Genomic DNA, 15,692 nt, shown 5'->3' on the forward strand with positions numbered 1-15,692 from the left:
CTGATAAACTGTCAATGGATAGAGGTAAGTCAGTGATATTTATACTATGGGATTGATTACTTGATTATGGTCCACCTGTGTTGATTAGGCTAAGTATCTGACGCGCTCCTCCCGAATCTTATTAATAAATTACATTTATTTTGTGATTATTAAAGTTTCTGTTTGATTGTGCGCTGGTTCCCGCCTCATTCTTCCCGATGGTTAGGAAGTTTATCATTAGGGAGTGGAGGAGTCTGCGCCGTTTGCCAGGGGGCCGGAGCCTGCTGCCATCTGCCGGAACGGGGAGGAGCAGGGAACGGGGGACTCCTGCCGGCTGCCCGAAACCGGAAGAGCCGTCGCCGTCCACCGGGTGGCGGAGGATTGTCCTGCCGGCCGCAGGTGAGGTGGAGGGGTGGTTGCCGTCCATGAGGGAGCGGAAGAGTCGGCGCCGTTCACCAGGGGGCCAGAGTCTGCTGCCATCTGCCGGAACGGGGAGGAGCAGGGAACGGGGGACTCCTGCCGGCTGCCCAAAACCGGAGGAGCCGTCGCCGTCCACCGGGTGGCGGAGGAGTGTCGTGCTGTCCGCCGAGTGCCGTCCAGTGCCACTGCCAGGCACCATGGAGGAGATCACCCAGCTGGTGGAGGGCCGAGCAGCAGTGCATCTGGGAACCGGAATTCTTATTTTCCTCTCTCCCCTCTCTCATCTCTATTGCTCCTCCTTCCATCTCCTTTTCTCTCGCCTCGTCTGTCCTACCCCCAGGTTCCCGCAGGGCCCCGTGAGCGGTCCCCTCCCGCAGGGGGGTGGGGGTGGGGGGGGGGTGTAGAGCGCAGTCTCGAGGGTACCCCCCGGCCTGCGAGGGGCGATGGGGGTATGTGGCGAGTGGGGGTATGTGGCGACAATACGTGTTACTTGAGTATACTGTATAAGAAAGTGTATTGAAATGTATTTTTTATTAATTGCATTAATGCACATAGTATATATTATAGACTAAATAGTAATACATTTAAAATACATTAACAGACTTACTTTTGGAGAACACACTTAAGTAAAAATTTAAGTAATTTAAATTTAATCAATATTTAATCAATTATTTTACACGTGCTTTAGTATATTGATAAATACTTCAAAATAAGTGTACTTATTTAAAACACAAAATCATACTGTAATTATGTCAAATGTATAATTAATACATTTATGCACATATATACAAAAAGTGAATTTTTATAAAGAATACCTTTAAGATTTGAAGTACACAAAAAGCACACTTTTAATACAATTAAGCACACTTCTTTTTCACGAGAGCAATCATGAGCTCTAATTCATCAACATTCCTGCATTTTCTCCCAGCAGCCCTCCATCTTCCCAGTGTGCCGTGCGTCCGCTGGAGCTGCTCAAGACTATATAAAGTGGCTGTTGGCAGAGGGAGGGCTGCCGTGCAGTGGACAGACAGCAGCCGGACACACTCAGCCTTCACTGGACCACAGAGACAGACAGAGAGAGACAGACAGGTCAGTACAACACACTGAGAGGAAGTGCAATAATACAGCACGGAAATGCCTTATCGTGTATGTGTTTGTGTGTGTGTGAGAGAGAGTGAGTTAAGCTCTTTAAGGTCTTGCTGTTCACAGGCTGATCAGGTTAAAGCTGCATGAGAATATGTTTTGACAGCTGCAATGTCAAACGGACAAATGCGTATAGGCATTTGTGTTGTTTCATCATTGCAATCGTCTTGTGTTTTCTCACGAATTGCTGAATGCAGTGCTGATCTCACGCTCCGGAATAAACATCTGATAGAATCAGTCACATGTTCTCCATTGTAAACATGGCCTCTTTTACGTCAAACGAAGCCGTTCTCCTTTCTTAAAGCTACAGCAGCTCCATCACCATGGCAACAGCAGAAATGGGGTTTTCCAGTGGGTTTGAGAATGAAAGCGTTTTGTGCGCTGGTTATGTGGTGGACATCAGCTGCTGCCATAGTAGAACATCTTTTTTTAGCATCTCCTCATGAGCGGATGGATGGATGGGAGGATTATCAATCTATATGATAGGACAGGATCAAAGTTTCCCTCATATCAATGTCACCAGAAATTGAGCACAAGGTGTCCACAGATGCGTCACATGACCCTGAGTCGCATTAAAATACATGCAACCAGTTCTAAATTTTGATGGCTGATTTATGAGGTCATATGTGACATTTCATCTAGTTGGAGACACTTACTGGGATCCCATATTCCTAAAAATATGCTACTCCAGAACAGAGTTCAAAATAGGTTTTGTAGTAACTAGCGGATGTAATTGGACTCAATATTCATATATATATATATATATATATATATATATATATATATATACTGTATATATAAATGATTAGTAAAAAATATTATATAAAAATGTTCAATATATATTTTAATTTTTTTAAAAATGTATTTTAAATACTGTATATAAGTATAGATAGATAGATGGATGGATAGAAACAGCTAACAAGTTAGTTCATTAACTTGTATGTCCCCTATCATAAAGATAATTATGTTTGATAATTTTTCTGTCAATAACTCACAACTTACAACTCAACACAATTCCACATTTTTTTAATCTTTGGATCATTATTACAACATTACTGAAGTACATTTACAAGAAAATACCATTTAAGTCTTTCTACTTAAAATGTTTTATGTTTAATTAAATGTTTTACTTGCCATTTTTCTGTAATTGTTTACTAGAAAAACTCTGAGTGAGAGTTGTTTTTAAACATTTTTTTTTTCAGAGGGGAAACTCGTGCAGAAATAGGGTTAAATCAGTTCAAACTGACTATTTGCAAATATTATAGGAATACACAATGTTTAACTGCATCACTGAAATCTATGTTGAAATGCATTTTATACAACAAATGAAGGTTTCATTTGTGGGTGCTGATGGGAAGCACTGAGCAGCTGTCTGCTGAGAGAACCGGCTCATCTTTACACCAGCTTTTAATAGACAATTTAGAGACAGCTCTGTGCATATCACGTTGCATTTGTGCCTTCTCGTCTTCAATTCGGACATGAATTTGGAGTGTTATGCTGTCTAGTAACCAAAAAGTAAGTGTTATGTTACCAAAGCATTACATAATCAAAGTCCTTCCAACACCTTATAACCTTTGATTAATTTTGCTGGTTGATGCAGACATGGACACACTACTACAACCCAAACGCTGATGTTTAATTGATCATGGCACTATAGTTTCTGCCAAAATACCATAATAATGTTGGTTTTTCAAAAAAGCAAATAGTGATGATAATGTTTTTTACATGACATGTCTTGTGCACGAAACACTAAAAAAATTCAATTTATCAAATAATGAGAGTTCGGTAAGCTGTTAATTGCACAAGAAATAAGTCATAGTGATAGAAATGGCAGCGGTTTCTGAGAATGACCCACATACCGTACTTCAGTTAATCATTCTTAAATGCAAATAATACAAGCATAAACATAAGCCATTAAACCTGCTATGATTCTCGGCTAATGTTTCCAACATAGACACTTCACGTCAGTAGGAATAAGACATGTAGCTGCAGAAAGCGAGAGCTGCTGGACCTGTTTGCTTCACGTGCTCTTGAAACTCTGCCATATTCAATTGATCAGATCTGCTGCGTCACACTATACATTACATGCATGCAACCATATAAACCAGCTGCTAAGTTAGAGCCAAGAACAACTGTCTCACATGCCAGAGAGTCCTACAGAATCACCATAATTGGCAGTGCATGCAGTGCTGAAGTGTCCATTGCTGATTCAGGTCTTTGGGTGACATTTACAGTGGCACAGGGTCACCCGCATAGAAAAGCAGCCGATGCATTTACATTTTGCCAGGAATGTGTCTTAAACCACTTCCTGCAGCTATTTTTTTGTGATAGGGTTGTGCTTCGTTTCAGTCTGTCTTTTCCTGATTGCATAGCTTTTTGATCAGTAAAATCATATGGCATGGTAAATAAGTGTAGTTGAGAAACTCAGCAGTTTAACTACATTTCAGACATTGTGCCTTATGAATGTAAATTCTGGTAGTGTTTTAATGTGCCTTGCATAACATAGTTATAATGTTGGCTTGACAAAGTAATTATTAGACAATGGGGGGGGAAATAGGAGTGGCACGCTTTTGTAATGTTTCATAAAACACATAGTTTTAAATGGTCATGCTTGTTGCTCAGGCTCGTTTTCACTGAAGTTCATTTACTAGATCCATATAAATTTTCTTATACATTTTTAAATATATTTATCTAAATTATAAGAAATATTTGTAACACTATATATATATATATATATATATATATATATATATATATATATATATATATATATATATATATATATACACACACAATGTTTTATGCAGTGTTAATATTAATATGACACATTATGAGTCTTGAGTAAGTGTGTCTTGTAACAGATGATACATCACCATCATAATAACAACGAAACATAGTCATAATCTTTTTCCCCAAAAATATTTGTGCCAACCTTGTTGCATTTAAAAGGTTCAGTGGTTGAAGTCCAGGGTGAACATATGCAGTCACCTTTGAGTAAACCCTTGAAAACACTGTCTGTAAATCCTCAGATGCAGTTGGCTTAAATTCACAACAAATGCTCCAACAGTGAGCAGAGATCTGACGTTAAAATAAGACCACCTCCTCTCAAATCTTCATCTTCAATTAGGAGAACTTACTATAGCACTGCTCTTTTAAAACAGCACTGCAACTAAAGCACAGACCAGCAGGACAAGTCTTTGAGAACACAGCATTTGCATGCAAAGCATTGTGGGTCACATGACCAGTAGTGCCGTCACAAGAAAAAGGGATCTGTTTTCACTTGCCATCCAGACGCTCCGAGACAGACCGAACAGTAAGACACACTCTTTACAAGCTCTCTCTTTCTCTGCTTTAGTGTTTGATGCAGAGTCTTTACGCTTTATGAATCCTGTCTAGAAAGACTCAGTCATTGTGGTTGGTGTGTAGTTTGAATGTCACTAACCTCTACACTTCAACAGACCGACTGACAGAGCTGTTTCATACAGATAATAATGCAGAGAACATGCACAGCTGTTAGGCTGCAGTCTAAACATACCTATTTGCATAAACATACCTCATGTTAGTGACTAAGTGTAACTTGAGACTGAAAAATACCTCTGCAGAAATAACTGATGGTATAAATAGATGCAAATAAATTAATGTTTGAGAGTTTTGAATTCCAGTCAACTTTATAAGATCATATTGTGAGGCAGTAACAGCTCTTAATGTCTATAAGCAGTGGGTTGCTCTTCTGGTTTTGTGTTTAGGTGTGACCAGTCGGTGTGACAGCTCACATGGCACAGTTGTGAGAAACGTCAGTTCATTTATGTGTTCATAACCATCTCATAATGCCTCTAAATCTAGTTTTTGATGTAAAGATGGTTAAACTGATGTCTTTAAAAGCATCAGGGAATGCTTTACCCTACAGGATTTGTATAATGTTCTACGCTGCGCATCTGTATTTTAATAAAAAAAAAAATATAGCTTTCACTTGATGCACAATGCTAAATATTTCATCAACTGTTATTGAATTGATTTTCTGACTATTCACAAGCAAGAGTTTATACTAAAGAAAAATACTGTAACGTTGAGAAAATACTGCAACTTGTGATCAGCAGAAGCGAGTCAAATGTGGTGAAGTGTGTGAAAGCTTGTGCTGTTCCTGTCTGTGTGGATCAGCTGCTGCTCTGAAGAATCCAATATGTATGTATGTATAGTAAAATATAAATAACAAATGCTATGAACATGGTATGAATTTATATTTATATATATATTATGGGTGTAACGGTTCACAAAATTCACGGTTCGGTTCGATACGATACAACGATGTCACGGTTCGGTACGGTTCGGTATGTTTTAGATACAGCAAAATGTAAAAACATCTAAACTTTTTAGAATGCCGCAAGCGCACCGCGGGTCATGTGAAAAGAACTAACCAATCAGCTTCATCCTTTCCCACAACATTGAAAGCACAGCCAAGATGAAGGAACAGCTGATCATAGTTGTATATGGATTGCAATTTTGAAATAAATTTAGTAGCAGAGCTAGCCTACTGCAAGCGATTTTTAGAGCTGCAAATCCATTTATCCTTTGCTGAAATTTCCGCGTCTTCATGGAGAGAGCACGTCATTGTTGCTTAGCAAAGGCAGACGCCTCAGGAGTGCTTCTTGCCTGAGCGCTTTGGAAAGGAGGAGAAAGACGTGCCTAGCGCATTATAGCCTGTAATGACAGAATGAATGGTAAATAGTAAGGTCTCATATCCGCGGCTATAATGTAAATGTAACGTAAATGAAACCTACCAATCGCCGCGGTGATGTCTTTTGCCCTGTTTGAGTCAGTTGGAAATGTCTGTCTAAATGCTGCGGGGATAGTTTGTTGCGTGTATGTTTCTCCTTTTTTTCGTCTTTACCCAGATACTGACACACTAAGGTGATGTCGGTGTAAATGAGTTGACATGTTTCAAGTATTCCCGCTGGTGTTTTTTTTTTCAGATGCGACCGTTGTTTTTTTATCCACCACTCTCTTGCCATCACCATTATAGCTTACAAGGAATCCAAAGTGCACTCAAACACCAGACCTGTTGGTTATTGGAGGATCTTCTATTTCTGGTCTGTTAAACGCACTGGCCACTGCGTCCCGTGCATGAACTGCTCACTCACTCAGCGCGTACTGAGTGAGCGAGCACCTGACTGAGAAGCCTAACATAAAAATATAAGTTGGTGTTTTTTTCTTCTTCGGGGGTGTCAGGGGCGTTGCCTGTTACGTCGTTTGGGTTATTGGGCTACCTTGTTGAACGCATATCATTATATTTCACTTTTTTTTTTTTTTTTTATATAATTAGTTCAACAAACCGTTCGGTAGAATACGCGTATCGTTACACCCCTAATATATATATATATATATATATATATATATACATATATATATATATATATATATATATATATATATATACATATATATATACATATATATATATATACATATATATATACATATATATATATATACATATATATATACATATATATATATATATACATATATATATATATATATATATATATATATACATATATATATATATATATATATATATATATATACATATATATATATATATATATATATATATATAAATTCATATCATGTTCATAGCATTTGTTATTTATATTTTACTATACATACATACGATTTTGAGGGAAATTACATGCATAAAGGCGGGCATACACGGTGCGAATTCTGATGGTTGGAAAATCGTATGTCTATGCACATGTCACGAGTGAGTATATTTGAAAATCGTATGGACAACGTGATATATGACACGATTTTACGACCTGCCAATTTCCGAAGCAATTGCAAGAAGTTAATATAACTGCTCTCCCTCTCTCATAACTTCATATAAAATATTGATACAAGCCATGATGTGTTTGTGTGTGTGTGTGTGTGTGTGTGACACAAATGTCTATAATGACATGGGTATTACAACGTAAACATGGTTTATGAGAACACTTCCTGTGCCCTCGTAAACCAAATGGCTTTTAAAAAATACTAAATGGTGTTTCATTTAAATTTTAAACATGCATTTTTCCGTGATGGATAGAGGTAGTGTATGGGGATAGAATATGTTTGTACAGTATAGAAAACTGTTAGGTCTATGGAGAGTCCCCGTAAACCACATACACATGTGTGTGTGTGTGATAGAGAGAGAGAGTTCAGTGAGTTTATCCTCTTGGTCAATAGTCCACATTCGCTGTGGCGCTGCCTTATTCGTCTTTCTTCTTCGGTGGTTTTCTTAGTTCATGATTGGTGAACTTCAGATAGATCAACAAATCAGCTCGTTCAACCGCACACGTCACGAATTCAAACCGATAGCTCACAAACTTTTTAGACATTTAAAAAAATGATCGGGAGGTTGGGAAGTGCTCGTAAGGCACTCTGCTCGGATCATAATTCCACGCACATGAAACGAGCCGTGACCATATGAGCATACACGATTTCCACATGATTGAAAATAATCACATGCGAACCCGTACGATAGCAAAAATCACACCATGTAGACCCACCTTTATACAGTAATTCGTTCGTGCATATCACGTGTGTCAAGTGATCCGTACACAGCGAAAAGCAGCTCTGACGGTGTAATGGTGCAATGTGTTTACGTTGTTAACATGAAAATTTACACGATTAGTCAAAATGGCAAATATATTGCTAATCACTGATTGTAAAAACAAAGAAACCGCAACTTATTTGTCCAGTTGTTCTGAGAAGATCCTGTTTTTGCAGTGCATCGAATCACATTCACCCGCGCAGAGAAACACAGGAAAAACACAGCCAAAATTAGGTTCTCCCGCCAAACGTGTGTATTTTTATTTTTCACCGCTAGAGGGCCACGATTTACTGTGTATTAAAGGATTAGTTCAATACAGAATACATGTTTCCTGATCATTTACTCACCCCCATGTCATCCAAGATGTTTGTGGCTTTCTGTCTTTAGTCGCGAAGAAATTAGGGTTTTTGAGGAAAACATTCCAGAAAAACATTTTCTCCATTTAATGGACTTAAATGGTGGCCAAAGGACTGAATGTCCAAATTGCAGTTTTAATGCTGCATCAAAGGGTGATGCAGAACATGATCCCAGTCGAGTAATAAGGGTCTTATAAAGCAAAATGATCTGTCATTTTCTAAAAAAAAACAAAAACTAAAAAAACAACAACATTATATGCTTTGTAAACACTAATGCACGTCTTGCACTATAGCTCCAGGATGCGTGTGTGCAAATTATCGCATGACGTAATCACGTTGGAAAGGTCACCAGTGGTTAGCTCTTCATCTGGTTCAAAAAATTAGGGTAGGGTGAAATATTCCATAATCACTCCATAATCACTTCCATAATCACTCTCTTTCTTTGCACTTTTGCTTTCTAAATGGCATTCTCTAAATTTCAGGGGTGTTATTGACATGAAATGTGCATTTCCGGAGGTGTTGGTAAAACGCCCCCTTTCCAAAAAAAATTATAAAATAAAATAAAAAATTAAGAGGTCACTGATCAAATCTATTCGTTTATATTGTGTTTTTATTTTTTTTTTATTTTTTTTGCTTGCGGGCATTTACAATCCCAGGATTGACTCCGATGGACAACGAAGGAGAAAATAATTCCTGCGATGGATAATGATGGACAAAACAGAGATACACATTGCTATTTTTATGTTTTATAATCTTACGTTTTTAATGATTTTTGAAAACAGCGAACAACCCAACAAAATAAAAAAATTAATGTGCTGTACCATCATTAGCCTAACTACAGGTGCTGGTAATATAATTAGAATATCATCAAAAATTTGATTTATTTCACTAATTCCATTCAAAAAGTGTAACTTGTATATTATAGTCATTCATTACACACAGACTGATATATTTCAAATGTTTATTTCTTTTAATTTTGATGATTATAACTGACACCTAAGGAAAATCACTGTAGTGTTTTTTTTTTTTTTTTTCATAATATTTGAGCGAGGGGGTACAGCAATACAATCCTGCTTGGGCACCCATCTGGCCGGCAGCAGTAGCCCTAAATTAACAGGCAAAGAGACAATGAGGTAAATAGATAAAGATGAGTCAGAAATATACATTACCTTATGGGGACAAAATCTTATGGGCAATATCCAAAATCTTTGTCATTTTTTATTATTTTTTTCTGGTCCCCATGAGGAAACAACATAAATTGTACAGAATTATTATTATTTTTTTTTTATTTTTTTTTTTTTTACTAATATCTTGTGTGAGAGGTAGGGTTGAGTTAAGGGGATAGAAAAAACAGTTTGTACAGAATAAAAACAATTACAACTATAAAGAGTCCTATAAAGCATGGAAACCCAATACGTGTGCGTGTGTGTGAGTGTGTGTGTGTGTGTGTGTGTGTGTGTGTGTTTGGGGCGGAGGGGTGTAAATGTATAAAGTGTTGTTGGCCAGTGTGTGACAGTGTTACAGGACTCTGTTGGGAAATGATGCTTTGAGCAATGTTTCTCCTCCGGAGTCTGCATTTCAACATTAATTCAGAATCTGCTCGTATCAACCACATCAGAAATGATTGTGAACTTTCTGAACGAGTGACAGACTTCAAATCAATAAGAACAGTAGTTTTTCCACTCTTTATCTGGACTAATCCTTGGTTTTATTGCTCTTTTAGGATAATCTCTCACATAACAGACAACCATGGCAGGTAAGAATTTATCTCCATTTACAATATTTAATATTTTGAAAGATATTTATTTGTTTATTAATTTATAATTTACTTATTTATTTGTAATGAGATTTAGAGTTATTTTACAGTCACCTGAAAGAAACAGCCTTCAGTAAATGGTAGAGCTTTTGTAAATCAGATTAGTTTGAGACTGTCATGAAACACAACAAGTGTTTTAAAACATGGACCTCTTAAACAAAGACCTGCAGTCTGAGAATTAAACTCAATGACAAACACAAATACAAAGAACTAAAGAGCAGATAAACAGGGAAAGTCGACATGAACACACAAAAATGAACGTCTTCATCATTCATCAACATCTGATGGTCTCTGATGACCTCATGTGGGCTTTCACTGTAATGCTTCTTTATAGTGCAAAAAGTAGTGATAGCATTCCCTGTTAGAGGGGAATGAGAAAGAGAAACTAAAGACACATACAACTCAATTTTAAAATAATGAATGAATGAAAAAATAACAAAAAAGAAGCACATAGTGTCTAACATATAGTGAAACTGAACATACACATAGCAAAATATGTGTCTGCCTTAAAGGTGTACAGTTTGCATTTTTATTATATATATATATATATATATATATATATAGTTACAATAAATAAAGGAGTGTGTTGTATTGGTTGCAGCTATTGTTTACCTGTCATCAGTAGTTCAGGATCAAACCTTGGCAACAGTTGCCATGGTGAACTCAAGCATTCAGAAGTAACTGAAGGAAAGAGCAGAATCAGTGTGAAGCAGAAATACTGTGGTCAGAAATGGGCTTAGGTTGCTTGAGTAAATCAGCAGTCGCCGTGCTGAAGACAGATGGTAAATGATTTGAGCACAATGTCTGCAGGAGAACATCAGACTACAGAAGTTAAAAGACAGTCTGATAGTACTGAGATCTCAGAGAGTTTTCAAATAATAGCACAGCCTCCACATGCTACATTTAGACTGATGTGAATGTTTTATTGTGTCACAGATAAACTTAAAGATGCTAAGATCGTCTTTGTGGTGGGTAAGTTGAACTGCCTTTACTTTTCACCTTGTCTGGTAAAATAAATTATTAATCAAATGAGGCGTTCTTTTGTAAATGGAAACTCATAATCATAAGCCGTGTTGGCATAATCATAAACGTATTGTGAAACCAGACCAGCTTTCTGTAGGAATGACAAAAGCATCATGATACACTGTAAAAAATATTTTTAAAATATAAACGTTGTAAACAAAGATTACATGCAATTTCTTTGTAATTATAAATGGAATTTACCAGCAATTTCTGAGTGAAAGCAAATCAGTTGATGAATTCATGACTATATGTTTCAAATAATGCAGTGCTGTTCTGTTCTGTTTGTTTGCTGCTAAGTGTAAAGTCACATAAACTCCTAGTAAAGCATGCGTCTATGAGCCATCACTCAAAGGTTTGAAATAATTAAGAATGAAGGATTTTAAAACCTTTCAGCACATCAAGGTTGCATTTATTTAAAAATACAATAAAAACTATTAAATATCAGCGTGAATATATTGTGAAATGTAATATATTCCTTTGATCAAACCTTACATTTACATCACATTTACACTTATTCATTTAGCAGACGCTTTTATCCAAAACGACTTACAAATGAAGACAGTGGAAGCAATCAAAACAACAAAAAGAGCAATGATATATAAGTGCTATAACAAGTCTCAGATAGGTTAACACAGTACACGTAGCATGGGATTTTAACTATTATAATAAATAAAAAGAAAACAGAATAAAAAAAAAGAACAGAGCAAGCTAGTTAGAGGTCTTTACAAATACACACACATATATAACAATAAAATGTTTAACCTTCAGTCTTTTCCTGAAGCATTTTTGATTATTATCAATGTTGAAAACAGCTGTGCTGCTGAATATTTTTGTGGAACCATGACACATTTTATTGTTCAGGATTCTAAAAAAAAAGAACAGCATTTATTTGAAACTAAATTATTTTTGTAACATTATAAATGCCTTCACTGACACTTTTGATCAATTTACTGCATCCATGCCAAAAATAAGTATTAATTAACTTTTTTTTTAGCCACGTATCACAATTTTCACACACAAAAAAACATTTTCTGATAATAATCATAAAATGTTGATGAGCATCAAATAAGCATATGATTTCTGAAGGATCATGTGATACTGAAGACTGGAGAAATTATGCTGAAAATTTTGATTTGATGACAGCAATAAATTACATTTTAACATATATTCACATAGAAAACATCTATTTGAAATTGTAATAATATTTAACACTTTTCTGTATTTTTAATCAAATAAATGCAGCCTTAGTGCACAGATGACCTCTTTCAAAATCATTCATATAATCAAGTAATATTATATTGGTAACTGATGAGTGTTCTTCTTATGTCAGGTGGCCCCGGCTCTGGAAAAGGCACCCAGTGTGAGAAGATTGTGGCAAAGTATGGCTACACTCACCTGTCCTCAGGTGACCTGCTGCGTGCGGAGGTGGCGTCCGGCTCAGAGAGGGGCAAACAGCTCCAGGCCATCATGCAGAAGGGAGAACTCGTGCCTTTGGTCAGTCCAATCACTCTTCACATCCTGGATAAAAGCATTTCTCAGTCCCAACGTCACTCGCCGTTATCATGAGCAGAGTTCATTCTGATGCTGCTCTGGTTTCTGCAGGACACAGTTCTGGACATGATCAAAGAAGCCATGATCGCCAAGGCTGACGTCTCAAAGGGCTACCTGATCGACGGATACCCTCGTGAGGTCAAACAGGGAGAGGAGTTTGAGAAGAAGGTAAAAGAACATCATCACACAAACTCAAAGACAGCATACATGTCAATCTCAGCAAATGGTGTCATTTATGACTGGATTTCAGGACTGACATCATTTGATCAGAGCAGATGGAATCACCATTAGTGCTCAACAAAGGGTGACTTCATTGTCCAATTCTTAAACTGTTAGCGCTAATCCTAAACATTGTGCATACATTACATTATTTCACACTTAGAATACATCTACTGTCACTCCGTTCTGCAGAGTCTTTTAATAAACCACACAATATGAGATAATTTTGCATTTTTTTTTTTTTTTGCATGTAAATATACACCAGAATTTAAATGTTTGCAGGCAATAAGAGCTTTTTTGAAAGAATGTAAAAGTTTTATTCATCAAGGACACATTAAATTGATCAAAAGTAATAGTAAAAATAAAATAAAAGACCTTATTTTGAACTTTATATTCATCTGTGAATCTTGAAAAATAAAATGTATCACGGTTTACACTAATATATCCGGCAGCACAAATGTTTTCAAAATCGATAATTTCTTGAGCAGCAAATCAGCATATTAAAATGATTTCTGAAGGATCATGTGACACTGAAGACTGGAGTAATGATACTGAAAATTCAGCTTTGATCACAGCAATAAAAAACATTTTAACCTAAATATTAAATATTCACATAGAAAACATCTATTTTAAATTGTAATAATATTTCACAATATTTAATTCATTAAATTTTTTGTTGAAATAAATTTAGCCTTGGTGTGAAGAAGAGACTTCTTTTTAAAAACATTAATAAAGTTCTTGCTGAAACTTTTGTCAGCTAGCGTAAATAAAACAACAACATAGTTAAAGTGTTCTTATTCGAAAAATAACAACAATTACATCCAATTCAATTATCTTCAACCCATCTAAAGAATGCTGAAAATTTCAGGTAAAAAGCAAATGTTGAACTATGAAATTGTAGTTTTATTTCACATTTGTGTCCAGTACAAAACAACTGTGTAATCAATGAAAACTTACAAGTAAGTTCAGTATGCCGTTAATTATATTAGTAGTAAATCACAAGCCACAAATCTCCTGAATGACCTGCACCTACAAGCACACACATAATCTGGCTTCCAAAACGTAAAAACTCCTTGAGAAGTCATTCAGATGGAGCAAGCCATGTCGCTCTTCTCTCTATCAGATCGGCGCTCCAGCTCTGCTGCTGTACGTTGACGCCAAAGCCGAGACCATGGTGAAGAGGCTGATGAAGCGCGGAGAGACCAGCGGGCGTGCAGACGACAACGAGGAGACCATTAAGAAACGTCTGGATCTCTATTACAAAGCCACTGAGCCCGTCATCGCTTACTATGAGAAACGCGGCATTGTTAGGAAGGTGAGAAGAAACAATGACAGAAATATAATGATTCAGTCCAACATGACACCGTTTCTCTCTTCAATTCTATGATTTCTCTCTCCTTCTCCAGATTAACTCTGAGCTGCCAGTTGATGAGGTATTTGCTATTGCTGAAAAAGCTATCGATGAGCTGAAGTAAAAAGCACTTGACAACAAACTCTTGTTTGGGTGATTCTTTTGCCTTTTCTCTCCTACTGTATATTCCTTATTAAACAGAAAATCCAACCTGAGACTAAATCCATCAGATCTCTCAACTGGATTGTGTGTTTCACTAGTAATACCCTAGCAACCTGCCAGAATACATTAGCAACTGCCTTTCACGCATCCCACAGGCTGTATAAAACATTCAAACTACACAGACACATGGATTTGGCAGCCTTCTGACTTTTTAAAGCTGTTTTAAACTTTTCTGTATTATTTTATGTGTTTTGTCAAGCTGACATTCGAATGCCTTTTCTCTCTCAATGTGTGTGTTAATTGCTAATAGTGACAAAGATCCAGATTTATTGCCTTCACGATTCTTCCTTCTTTAGTGCTCCAGACTGAAAATAATATCTACACTTTATATGTTATTATAAAATAGATAGATCCAGTCCTTGATTATGACTGACTGAGGTGTGTTCAAAGCCATTGATAAATACTCTGTGAAACATACAGAAGCTTATTACTGCAGTGAAAGAAAACCATGCTTTGCCAAGTCATAATAAAGTCATAATTATGAAACAAAAGTCAAAATTATGACATGCTTAATCTTATTTTAGAGATTAAAAAAATAATTTACGTCATTTTAACTTGGTACTGTATGTCACAATTGTCACTGTCTTCTCTTAGTGTTGTGTTTATTTGGTGCCATGTGACAACAATTACTTTTAAAATTATAATTTTAGCTTTTCATCTCATAATGACTTTAAAAGTAACCATTATAGGATGAAAAGTCAAAATTATGATGTTGAAATTGTAACAAATGATGACAAATACTTAAAATCAATAAATCGAGATTTTTAGTTAAAAAGGGCAAAAAAAAAACCCAACTATTATTATCATCATTTTGTATATTTTAAGCTTACAATTATGATTTAATATGTCATGATTCAAGCTTCTGAAGTTTTAATTTTTACTTTTAAAGTCATAATTTTCTACTTTTTATCTCATTTTTATCTCAAACTATAAATTTTCTCCATACAGGAATTTATTTTTTAAAATAACTGATTAAACATTACTGACAGACCAACTGTGAGCTCTAAAGGTTGTCAATTGGTG

At 36.2% G+C, this 15,692-nt stretch overlaps 1 protein-coding gene across 2 annotated transcripts; it reads left to right on the forward strand.

Moving 5' to 3' along the window:
- The first annotated feature begins 1,363 nt into the window (after positions 1-1,363).
- LOC127978528 (adenylate kinase isoenzyme 1) lies at positions 1,364-14,589 on the forward strand. 2 transcript variants are annotated; one of them, XM_052583249.1, is made up of 7 exons: positions 1,364-1,488; positions 10,211-10,243; positions 11,240-11,275; positions 12,657-12,820; positions 12,929-13,045; positions 14,220-14,411; positions 14,503-14,589. In XM_052583249.1, the coding sequence occupies exons 2-7, from the start codon at positions 10,237-10,239 to the stop codon at positions 14,569-14,571; spliced, it is 585 nt and encodes a 194-aa protein (XP_052439209.1). In that variant the 5' UTR covers positions 1,364-1,488; positions 10,211-10,236; the 3' UTR covers positions 14,572-14,589. The 2 variants fall into 2 exon arrangements, with proteins under 2 accessions (XP_052439209.1, XP_052439210.1); XM_052583250.1 differs by lacking the exon at positions 1,364-1,488 and adding an exon at positions 4,758-4,855.
- The last annotated feature ends 1,103 nt before the right edge of the window (positions 14,590-15,692 follow it).

This window comes from Carassius gibelio, chromosome B19, assembly GCF_023724105.1.
Source record: "Carassius gibelio isolate Cgi1373 ecotype wild population from Czech Republic chromosome B19, carGib1.2-hapl.c, whole genome shotgun sequence".
Taxonomy (NCBI): Eukaryota; Metazoa; Chordata; class Actinopteri; order Cypriniformes; family Cyprinidae; genus Carassius; species Carassius gibelio.